At 45.9% G+C, this 12,339-nt stretch overlaps 1 protein-coding gene across 5 annotated transcripts in view; it reads left to right on the plus strand.

The window, feature by feature from the left end:
* The window catches only part of LOC103622737, a 77,517-nt gene that overhangs the window by 36,051 nt on the left and 29,127 nt on the right, over positions 1 to 12,339 (plus strand). For all 5 annotated transcript variants that reach the window (XM_017744850.1, XM_017744849.1, XM_017744851.1 and 2 more), the window contains 2 exons: positions 260 to 335; positions 1,596 to 2,086. In XM_017744850.1, coding sequence (XP_017600339.1) covers positions 260 to 335; positions 1,596 to 2,086 — 567 coding nt within the window. The remainder of the gene's footprint in view (positions 1 to 259; positions 336 to 1,595; positions 2,087 to 12,339) is intronic.

A 12,339-nucleotide genomic window follows, 5' to 3' on the forward strand; every position in this document is an offset into this window, starting at 1 on the left:
AAGAGTTGGCAGTGCAGTATGGTGGAGACAGCAGTAGGCTGTGTGTTCTGTGTTGCTGAAAGTAAGAGGATACAGTGGGAGATTGGGGTTGGGAGATGAGGACGTGTATACAGGGAGGTGCTGTGGCTGGGTGTGTGTGGTTAGGTGGGGTGGATGCCTGCAGGATATGAGAGGGGGAGGGTGCGGGAAGTGGCTTGGGCAGCAGCAGGGCAATGTTCAGTGTTCTCAATGAAGCCTTTTCTTTCTCCTTGTCCCCTAGATCTCCTATCCCCCAAGTGATGAGGACAGCGATGACTCTGAGGGAGAGAACCAGGAACTTGCTCAGATCGACAGAGGTAAAGGGATGAAGATAGAAGGATCCCGGGATACTACGGCTGAAGTCAGTTTTTCTTTTCGCTTGTGCTCTTGCAAGTGCCTCCTCAGTCCCCAATGTACCACAATCAGATGCCTTAAGTCAGTCACCTTGAAGCATTTGGGACCTCACAAGGAGAGGCTGGTGTTATCAGATGCTGCAGTTGCATTTTTAGCACCAGAAACAGACATTGTTAACCATGTGTTAAAGTCCCAGTGCTGCAGACATGGGGCAGAGATGGTCCACAAGTCTTCCAGCAGCAGAGCTGGGACTAAAATTTTATCTTCTATTCCATGCTTTTGCACTTGTGTCATCTTTATTCTAGGTTTCCTCATCCTTGCTATTTTGAGTTTTAACTTTCAGTTTCTTCATTCTGCTGGACTCATTATTTATCTCTCTCCCTTCCTCCTATAATGTTGGTATTGTGCAGCTCTATTCTTGCATCTAGTGAGAGTCTTTGACAGAGAAGATACAGGTGCTCTGCTGTTGTTTTTGGACTGATATTAAGTAGCTTAGAGCTGCAGGTGAAATCTGTATTAAATGCATCTCTTGAGTTATGCTAAGCTTGCCATTAGTGCATGCCCTGTGCCCAGGTTCAAGTGGATTCTTATGCCGAGGCAGCAGAAGTTCAATTCCTGACCCACAGGACATGTCCTGTCAGAATTCAAATCCCTGCTCCATATGCTTAGCATAGAAAGAGCTCAGCAGAAGAGATAAAGCATGCCTAGCTTGTGACTGAAGACAGTCTCTCTTGTGTGACAAGTCTCATAATAGAGGATTTTTATTTCCAGAAACCAGATCTCACTTATTTGAGCCATAAAGGTGACGTTTAGAATAGCGTCACTTACTCACCTCTTCTGCCCTGAGAACTGGTCACTAGAAGTTAATGTTTTCAGCTAGAGGCAAGTGCCTTGCAACACGTTTGTAAGCTCATGTCTTCTCCACCTTGAGGAGGTGAGGTGGGTGACAGGTCCATGTTCTTTCTCTGGAACTAGACTTCCAGGTGATGGTTTGAAAGGGGATGATGACATCTAGCAGTCTGGTCTGACCAAAGGTCTGGAAACTTCCAAAGGGAAGCATTCAGCAGGGGGGTGTTTGATCTGGGGAAGAGAAGGTGGAGAAACAGCTCAGAAGTTTACTTGGGAGGAGATGAAAACAACAGGTCAGGAGAAAACAGGCCCATTTTATTAGGCTGTGGGACCCAGATCTGCTCTGCCACTCCTCTGTCTCCTCCTCCCACTAGAGAGAAGACGGAATTGTGCCCTGACTCCTCTGGCCACCAACCAGCTCCAGAACCAGGAGAACCAATGCTGCAAGGTTCGGGCCCTCTTCCATGCCAGCCTTGACCGCCACAGCTCAGAAGAGGAGCTGGAGCGCATCAACCGAGAGTTTGCCACGGAGAAGCGGAAGTGGTCCCAGGTCAGCCGGCTGGCCTGCTGCAGCGACGGCAACAACACCTCCTCCAGCGACGAAGAAGTGAAGAACTTGTGCTCCATGTCCTTCCGGCCCGTGGCAGAGCAGGGTGATGGCCTCCATGCCAGCCCGAGCCCCGTGCCGTTCAGTGCCTCCCCTCCCAAGAGACTCCAGCCCCTGGTGCGGAGCCCAGCCTCCAGACCTTTAATCTTCACAAGTGTTGGGGCGGGCCTTGAGCAAGTCATGCCTTGTAAGAGACATCGACAAGGATACGGGGATAAGGTCAGCAGGCCCAGCCTTGACCTGGAAAAAATGCAGCAGGTAAGGCAGAACTTCACGTGAGGAAAGCAGCATCGCTTGAAAAAAGGTGTGGTAAGCAAAGACAGGAAAGGGTTATTGAGGCAAGGCTCACTTCTTGTGGTCATGTCTTCAGGGGCATACTTGCAGGGTTCTTCTGCTGTCTGTCTAGGATAGATTGGGGTAACTGTAGATACCCCTCTTGAGAGGTACAGGCACTGCTTCCTGAGTGGCTCCTGCTGCAGTTGGGCTGCTCTCTTGCTACCCCATGAGGAAGGCAGCACTTGTACTGTCCAGTTCATTGTGTGGCACAGGAACAAAATCACTGGCGTTTGCTTTCATCAGGTTACCACTGCTTCCATGATCTGACCTATATCACTTCCTCCAAAATTAATTCATCGCTTAGGGATGTATAAAAAAAGCCTTTGGTGAAAGTGGTTGGAGACTTGATGATGATAGGTATTTCCACACTTGTTGACCTCCTTGGGCCCAGGTCTCTTTATGCCTCGTAGGAGTTTTACAGGAATGTAAAACAGTGCTTTTTACCTTCTTAACGCTTTACAAACAGACTGTTTACAGTTTCCTCTAGATGCAGTTACTCTTGATTTTGCAGGACTTAGTTTGGCCTGGGACTGAGGTGTGGAAATGCTAGAAGTTTGCCTTGTCTCTGCATGGCCTGGGAAATGAGGCAGGCTGCCCTGTGCAGTTCCCATCTGGTGCCTCCCTTTCAAAAGGCCTTGCTGTAGAGTTAGTATTTCAGCTCTCTTCATTATTTGTTTTTCTATTTGCACTGGTGTAGTGTCAGTTTAAAAAGATATGTGCAGACATCTGCTGGCCCTGGTACACTGCAGTAAGTTAAAACCAATTATTTCCAGTTGTGAATTTCCTCTCATTAGGGAGGAATTTCACTGCCTCTGGTTGGTTGGACGTACTAGTTTTAACCTTGCTTGCAACACTCCTTTTAAGCCTACAAGATGGACCCATTAAAAGAAAAGACTATGTATTTATTTTCTAAGATGTCTAAAAGTGAGATTTCCATTTCCCTATTACATTGCTGGTTTTTCTCAGTCCTGCTGGCAGCATACATCCCATGAATACATAATGCAGAGAGTTGTGTTTTCAGTGCAGTTTTCCTCACCCCCTTTTCAACCTTCTAGCCAAGTTTCTGCTCACAGAACATTCAAAAGGCCCAGTCTTGTATTTCACATCACCCAAATCTTCTACTGATACTGACAGACTTTAATTAGTCTCACATCCTTATGAGAGGAGAAGAAAGCTAGTAAGCCTGTGCCCAGCCTTCTCTTTTTTTTCGCAGTGCACATGAGTAAATGGGGAAATGTTTCTTTTGGCCCAGGTGATTTCTCTGATTTGGATCCCAGGCATAGCATCTGCCTGCTCTCCTTTAAGCTCCTTTCAGCACTGTTTTTAGGAGTGTATTGGTGAGGGTTAGGGGCTAATTTAAACAAGCTTTCCAAACTGTTGTTTTTTTCTCGGGAAACCTTGTGAGAATAATTGGCTTCCTTGTCCATTTGCTCTCTACACTTCTGGATTAATTGTGGCAAAGATTTTTGCAAAAGCACTTAAAATCTGGAGTGGAGGTGGCAGTGTGTTATTTAAAAAACATTTTTACTGTGGATGTCATTAACATTTCAGGTTGTGGAATCCATGTTATAAAGAAAGGTTAGTCAGCTGGTGGATTTAATTTGAAAGAAAATGTACTGAGGGCACAACATGACATGACACACACATGCAAAGTGAGATGCAGCCTGAATGTTGTATTTGGTAATTTGTATTATTTTTATAATTTTAATTGGTTAGCTTTCAGCCAGTAACATCTTGAAGCTTTATGATGAGTCTTTGCTTGCTACCTGTCCTTATTTCTCCTATGAAACTCATTCAAGACCTCCATTCCCCACTTATAAAATGGGACCGGGGTGTTTGTTTTCTGGTCTGTTTCCATTTTTCAACAAAAATGGCTCTTATTAACTGCCTGGGCAGTGTGTGGCATCATGTGTTTCTTAGTCAGGTAAACAATGCATATGAGGAATGTTAATATTAAACAGGCTAGTCTGAGGCTTCATCTGGGCTCCGAACACCAAGCTATTCTTGCTTTGTGATTCTTGCCCTTGCTGTCATGTGCTTGCCCATGAGAATGCAGCTGAAACATTTATCAGATAGACCTTTTTTTTTGAGTAGCAGATGTGGCTTTCGCTCTTATCCCAGAGCCTTACTTCCCATTCCTGCAGCTCTGTGCAGCTGACAGATGACAAAGAATATCAGGGAAGATGAATTTGTGCCTGAAGCAAATGTGTTATGAGATAAGAAGACACTTTGGGGGTGTGATGTGGTATGGGTAACTCAAGGGTGGATGAAGAGATGCCAAGTGCTTTGCATCAAATTCTGTTTATGCTGGATGGTGATGGAATATTGGTGCAGAGAGTTGTGGTGTAGAGTGGCTCTGTGTTGGGATATTTAAGCAGATTTGCTTCCTCCAATGGGTCAGTGGCAAGTGGTGTCTAAATGTCTCCTTGTATTCCAGTAATTTGGTGCCTTTTGGTAAGAAAGAGGATCAAACTTGGGAGACAGGTGGGTTGGGGGCAATCAGAGTACTTTTAAGAAGTTAGAGAATTGCTGTCCTTTCTTGGCCCGTGAATAAATGGAAATCTCCATCATCCGTGCCTTTCAGTTCAACCTCCTGCAGCAGGGAAGGCTGTACCAGGAGTAGGTTTAAAAAGTCCTGTTTTGGTTAGATGCCAGGCTATGCCTTTCCAGCTTCACAGGGCACAGTAATTCAGCCCTTTTTTGTTTCAAATGTAAGTTTGGACTGTTGGCAGATGTATTTCCCACCCTGGCTGGTCAGCTGGCCACCCAGTGTCTCCCTGTTGAGGCAGAGCGAGGATATTTCAATGCACGCTTTTCTTCACTTCTCCAAAGGACTAGAAAATTAGCTCAGAAGGCTTCTATTCTTTCCCTTAATTGGGCAGAAATACCCTGGCTTGTGCAGACACTCGCACTGCTGAAGTGAATGCCCTCTCCCAGCACCTCTTAATCACGGTCCCTGGACAGACATGTCCTTGCATGCAGGCCCTGCTGCCAACCACTTGCTATTTAATGAAGCCTGCTGCCACCCTGCATGGCTGCTGCCACTTTAGCATATCTGGCTTTTTTGGCAATGCTGAGAGAACAAAGTCTAGGAGAGCAGGGACATCCTTTGGTTCAAGGTGAAGGTGTCAGGTTCACCTGAGGTATAAGGAAGTCCAGGGTGCCACAAAGACTTCTTGGAGCTGCTGAGCTCATTACCAGCGGACTAATTGGTCTTGGCATGTTGTGTAAACAGAGAGGAAGTAAAGGATCCTCCTGTGCTGTTCACTGGGACTGCCAGGAGCACCTCTGAAATCTACTTATGGAAGCTTGGGAAGTCAGACTGTAGCATTTGCAGGGAGAGAGATCTCTTGGAGGAGAGCAGCTTTGGGGTGGTACAACAAGCAGTCCAAATTCTTTGTGTGGGTAGGTGGCTGATATGGAAAACATAATCTAAAAGTATGAGGCAGAGAGTATGGGTACATGGGTATATTCCCAGTTACGCTGCAAAGTCACTAGATAGGTTTCACCATTTGCTCAGAGCTTTCTGCCATGGTTTGCCTGCTTGTATGAATAGACAGAATCAGAAATTAATGGAATACTTTGAGTTGGAAAGGACGCACAAGTCCAACTCCTGGCCCTGCACAGGACAGCCCCAAGAATCACACCATGTGCCTGAGAGCATTGTCCAAATGCTTTTGAACTTTGGCAGGCTTGGTGCTGCGACCACTAACCTGGGAAGCCTGTCCCAGTGCCCAACCACCCTCTGGATGAAGAACTCTTTCTTATATCCAACCCAAACCTCCCCTGACACAACTTCAGGCCATTCCTTCAATTCCTGTCAGTGGTCACCACAGAGAAGAGAGCAGTGCCTGCCCCTCTGCTTCCCCTCATAAGGAAGTTCTAGACTGTGATGAGGACTCCTTTCACTCTCCTCTTCCTCTCCTCTTTTTCAGACTAAACAAGCCAAGTGATCGCAGCTGCTCCTTATTTGGCTCCCTCTACAGAGTATCAATACTATTTTCTTTTGGAGTCTTAGTGCATTCTTTGAAATGCATTGAGATGCTAGGATGAAAAAGGCCATCAGAGAAGAGAAAATGCATCCCATGCTAACACATGGATTGTTTGTTGCAGGCTCTGCACCCCCTTTGGTGGGGGAGTAGTTTCAGTGCAAGACAGATGAGTGGAACTTCATCTTGACTTGACACTGGAATGGCCTGGATATAGTGCCTGATGAGAGTCCTGATCTGGGCTTAGCTGTGTAATATCAAGACCTCCTTCCTTCTGCTGTATTGTTGAATACTGGTATTTTGGTTGGACTGGGCACTGGTGGGGTGATCAGCACCAAAAACTTCCTTTGAGTCAATACTGGTTGCACAGAGGCCACAGAACAGCAATTGCCACACGTGACCAAGGACCCAGTGTGTGACCCTGGGTGCATTGGGGTCTGGGCTTTGGGCTGCTAATGGCTCCAGGGTGAGATTTCCATATCCTTAGCACAGCTGGGTTTTGCCCTTGCCTGTCTCTCCAGGACTTGACAAATAGCTTCCAGATAGCTTCCACGTGTGAGCTCATGAGTCCTTTTCACCTCTTGGCCTCCCATTTGAATCCAGGCCTTTTCAGTTCCTGGGAATTGTTACCATCTGTTTGCCCATCTGAGCTTCTCTCTGTGGCAAGAGGGTGCCGGAAAATCTACTGCTGGTGCTGGTGGTAGTTTCATCACAGACTCTGCCCTGGGCCTCACTCTCCAGAGTGCCTGAGTGGAGTTCAGGGGCCTGTGCTGAGGAAATGGCTTACACCATTTCTTAAGGGGCCCAGTACCAGAACTTGTCAATCAGGTGTGGGAAGTTGGGCCATAGCAGTTCTTTGTCCCTGGGCTTGTTGAAGCAACATAGTAAAGAAAGTGTTGCAGAAACTGATTGCATCAGTACAGAATGAGAAATTCTGCTTTTGGTAACCTCCTGCAATTTCACTTTAATTTTTCACCCCCAGAAATATGCTACAGCAGCTGTTCTTCCAGGACAGAAGTGCCTGTCTGTCTCAACCCTGACAGTGTTTGGCACTGAAGTGGCCAGCAAACAAATGCTATGTGTGGCTGCTGCAAGGCAGTCCTAGCATGAGGAAGTTCAGGCCTGAACATGATTGAGATTGTCTGGTCTGCTTGCCTGCAAGGATGTAGTTCCCTGGCAGGAGGCTCTGGGAGTCTAGACCTAAGCCTGTACCATATGAGTGGGAGATGGGGCATGCTAGAGGTGTCTTGTTATTTGCATCTTTGGAGGAGCTGAGATGTTCTCCTGTGGTTTGATCTCTGTTTTAAAGACTCTGGCTCAAGGCCAGACAGCTGATGTCCAGTTTGCTGACATCAGACATTGGTAGTCTGACAGTGGTGGAGAGAAGGAGGGTGGGGAGAAAGCGTGCTGTCTGGGAGGTGGAGAGAGACTCAATAGTGGGGGAAGGCATGAGGAACTCCACCCAGCCCCAAGGAAGTGATTATGACTGCCAGGCAGTATACCTCTGTGTCTCAGAAGTGTTCCCTGGATGGTTATCTAATTCATGCAAAAACATTAGGAAGTGCCTGTGTGCAGCTGCAGCTGGATGAATCGGAATGTAAGAGAGCAGTAACCCACGTAGGACTTGTCCTAGCTGCTTCCTAGAAAGCATAATGATTTCCTCTTCTTTCCTGAAGGAGGCAAGTAAGTTGACTATGTCTTCTTTTCACTGATGGTAAAGTTCATCTTGCTGCCAGCTTGTAAATGCCAAAGGCAAGGCAGGCAGGATAATCTAGTCCTGTTCCTAAACTCTCAGCATCAATCAGTATTCCAGACATTAGAGCATTCTCACAGAGTGGTTGAGGTTGCAAAGGCCCTCTGGAAGTTATACAGCCATTATGTCAACAGCTTCTCCATGAGGATCTGTGTTCTCTGTACATTGTTGAAATACAGAATTAATTTTAGTGCAAGTCCCCTCCAGTTCTGCCGTGCCCTATGGCATCTCTTGATACTGTGTTCACCTTTCAGGTGTGCTAGCAGACTTTCATTCTGAGCACACACCTCTCTTTGCACCTCTTCTCCTGTTGCGTGAGCCTTGGTACAGAATGTGTTGTCCATTCCTAGAGCTAAGTGCTTCTGTTCTTCTCCCTTGATGTTTTCCCTCCTTGTTTTGTCTCTGCATTTTTGTTCTGGTTTTGTAACATATGCAAAGGGGCAGCAGTTCAAGGGGGAGATGGACAAATGAGCTTCTGTCTGGAAATACTTACCAGTCTTTTTCCTGGAGTATGTGGCTGTGTAATTTTGCTGCCTTTTCCTGGAAGCTTGCATGCTTGCGAATGTATCCATTTTGGACTACCAAGGGAGGGTGAGCTGGTAGCTAGAATATCTGCTGAGACATCTGAAATGTGGTTCCTTGAGGTGCTGCTGCAAATCATGAAAGAGAGCAGGGATTAGGTTGGTCAGGGTCATTTGGAGAACACCAGAGAGCTTGGTTGAGCAAAAGGAAGATGAGGGGAGGAAGTTTGATGTGGCTGAAGTTTGACAGAGTACATGTTGAAGGCAGCAGAGATCTGTGGAATAGGAAGGTTAGGAATGGTGGAGACAGAGCTAGAGAGAGTATTTCTGTTGTATTAAGATTCCCAGAGGGACAATAATAGCACCTGGCACCAGTGGCAGAAAATTATAAGCCTGAGGTTAAAGCCAAGGGCTTATCATTTAGATTGGCAGGCTTGCTGACTACCTTCCCAACCCTGCTGTCTTTCTCTTTTTTCCTCAAAGCTCTAAAGCCTGGTAAGAAGGTATTAAACTAGAGCTGAGTCTTTGGCTGCAGACCAAAGAGAGGAGATCAAATGGGCATATGGGCACCACTGGCATGTGGCCTGGGGATGTGACTCAGGGAGCAGTCCTGAGCGATGCTGTGTAGGACTTAACTCTTGATCTGACTCTGAGGGTTAGGTAGGCCTTGGAGGAGCAAATTGGGAGGGAGTTAAAGCACTTCCACCTGAAAGTGTCTGCCAGAAACTCTGCATGTGAATGGACAAGGTTGGGATTTTGACCTCTAACATTTTGCTCTCAGAGCAGCACACAGAATGATGCCTACTGAACTAATAGAAGGAAAAGCCCAGTCTCCCATATCTACTGGCAGTGTTTAATGGTGGGCTGCCAGCTGGCCACAGAAAACATCATTCAGCAAAACTGGGAGATCCTAACTGCAGCAACAACACAACTGGTTAAAACGTGATTGGATGTGGGGTGAGCGGCAGTCACAGAGTGGGTGCTGGGTTTGATCCCCAAGGGTGGCCATCCTGCAGTATATGCGTGTTCTATCTCTTGTGTGTTGACTTCTGCAGGTCCTTTTCCAATAGGGTTTTCTGAAGGATATTTTCTTTCTTGTTTTGACACAGTACAGTGCAGGAGGATAATGCTGGCATGCTGTTTTCCAGTCCCTGAGTTCAGCCCAAGTAATCTCAAGGGCCTGACAGATTAAGAAGTTTTGCTGCAACCTGTGTATATTTTTCAAAAACACCAGCTTGGAGATGCTGCTTGGAAGGGAAGGTCAGGACCTTCTCTACAGTGCTCTCCTCTTCTGCAATAGGGCTGGATTGTCCTCACCTCGGTGACACAGCCTTGGTGTGTCTGGACTAGAGGGGTGCCTGGGTTGGGTCCCAGTGTGGCTGTTGAATTGGCCAGATACCTCTCCCTGCCCACTCCTCCCGTAGCATGTGGCTCACTGTGATACAAATATCTCATCCTTGCCTGGGGAGAGAAGGAGTCTGCAGGCGGCTTCACCATATGCTGTCACTGCCCAAGTTGTATTTGGTCTGTGGACGAATGGATCGCTCTTCAGGCATAATAAGTTGCATCTTTTGCTTGTGATAGCAACTTCTGAAAAGGAGAGAGCCTTACAGTTTAGTTCTTTGGAGGACCGGTGAAGTGGCTTGAGGAAACTGGAGAGGGTGAATGGCTGTTTAGAACCAGTGTGGTTATTCCTCATATAGTCCGGAGGGCATCTGATGGTGGTAGCAGTTTTCTGCTTGCTTTTCTGACTGTGTTATATAGGTTAAGAAACTGAAGTAAGCAGTAGAGATAGATTAGGGGTTTGTTTTTTCCTCTTTGTTCCTACTTTGCCACCACTAAGCATTGAATTCCCTTAGAATTCAGCAGCCACAAGATAACGGGCTGCTATTGCTTAGAGTTCAAGTTAGAGACTTGTTCAAAGCACTATACAGAAGAGATGGTAGGAGGGAATGGAAAACAAGAGCTTGTTTTTCCTTAGCTTTTCCCTGGCATTGCTTAGTGCTGTATCTGTGAAGCAGGACACCTTCCTTGCCCAGCATGGCTTGGCACTGGCGTCTGAGAGGTGACATGGGTGTGCTTTGCACCCTGCAGCCTCCCATGAGGCACTGCCTGGGAGTGAGAAGGAAGGAGGGAGGAGGTAGTGTGAGTTTGGTAACAGCAGGAACAGGACAGCCGTGTGATGGTGCTGATTAACTATTAATGCCGGGCGTTTGTGCTCCAGTTTGTCATCACAGACGGAGAGCAAGCAGCTTGTCCAGGGCATGTCTGAGTCTTGAAAATGCAGCAGCCATTACTGCTCAATAGGCAGAAGCTGGCTGAGCTTTTAAGGCCCGTGACTAGAGTAAACACTCCAGGAAATGCTGGTTTTGAGACAAGCTTTGGAGTGGTAGAATAGCCAGCCTGGCTGTCAACAACACAGCTGTCCTTGGCATGGACTGGGGTTTAGCTCTGATTTTCTGCCTTAGCTCTGAATAGCCTCTCCATTGTTGGCTCACATGAGAACCACACTGCTGGGCTCTGCTCGTGCTTTCTTTCAGCCTGTTGATGTCAATGGGAGTTTTGGGCATTGGTCCACAGCTCATCTCACAGGAGGAGGCACTCAATAGAGGCATCTACTTCTCATGTAGATGGAGACTTGAGTTAAACCAGAGCAGATTCACATGTAAAACTCCCTGCCCTTCTCCAGAGCTGTGAGCCCAGATATGCTTCTTGTTGAGCTGCAATTTGTTTTGAAGAAATGATGACCAATAAGGGAGAGACCAACCCTCCCTCTTCAAGCCAAAAAACCATGTAACAGCATTTTTTCTAAATTAAAGGTTTCAAAAACATAAGCGTCCTGGTACCACAGGTAAATTGAAAAAAAAAAAAAGCACAAATGAAGACACTTAAGAGAAACTCTATGAAACTTGCTGGTTTTCCTCATTGTAAATAATCTTTTTGGTTTCCTGCTGGACTTTGACTGCTTCTGCAAAGCAGTTTTCATAGGAATGAATTTGCAAAACTGAACTTGGTCTAGAATGTTGAAAACTTAATGTAATTGAAGTCTGTGGTCAAGTCTATACTAGGATAAATTGTATTTTTAATTCAAAAACACGCTTGTGCTTTAAAATTCCAGCATATCCTTGCCAGCTGTAAGTTCACCTTCACGTGTTTGTTTATAAAAAAAATGGTTGATAGCTGTGCAAAGGATAAAACCCTAAAATGCTTTGCAAGTTACTTTGCAATTTTATTGTAAGCATGCTCCTTTTGACAGCATAAACAAAATAAAAATTTGTCTACTTGTAGAGGCTTTAGAAACTCCCTATCTTTCCAATCATTTCAGAGGCTCATCAAACAGTCCTATAGGCTCTGCCATGATGGTATGTGGGCATATTATAATTAAGAAACAAGGAACAGTTTTTAAAAAATCATTTTCCAAATTGCAAATCTAGTGGACCTGTGTAGTTCCTAGTATGGGTAGAAATATCTTTAAAATAGAGCTCGTCAGATGCCTGATTTTTCTGTAAACCTGTTCCTTGCTATGTTTCAAGTGATGTGGTTTGCAGCTGGGGGAACCTCCATAGGTCAGGGAATGCCCTGAGTTTGTTCAGGAAAGTTTGTTACTGGTACTGTTTGCTGTATGTGCAGGAAAGACAGACAAACCTCACACAAGAACGTGGTGTACCTGCCTGGATGATAAGACCGTATATTGAGCATACTTTAAAGTAAGTCTTAATCTAAGATGCAGTGCTTTGTTCAGATCTCTGGTGGAAATAGGACAGTGAATTAATGGTATGTTTATTTTCATTGTAGTACTGAATTTGGTGTGCTATCCAATCAAGCTCTTAACTAATTTTTAACTTAATATAATTTCTTGTCATCCTCTGAATAACACAACCAACCCTATTAGTTTCTAATTATTGTTAGCGG

Source organism: Corvus brachyrhynchos, unplaced genomic scaffold (assembly GCF_000691975.1).
Source record: "Corvus brachyrhynchos isolate BGI_N302 unplaced genomic scaffold, ASM69197v1 scaffold258, whole genome shotgun sequence".
In the NCBI taxonomy this organism is placed as follows: Eukaryota; Metazoa; Chordata; class Aves; order Passeriformes; family Corvidae; genus Corvus; species Corvus brachyrhynchos.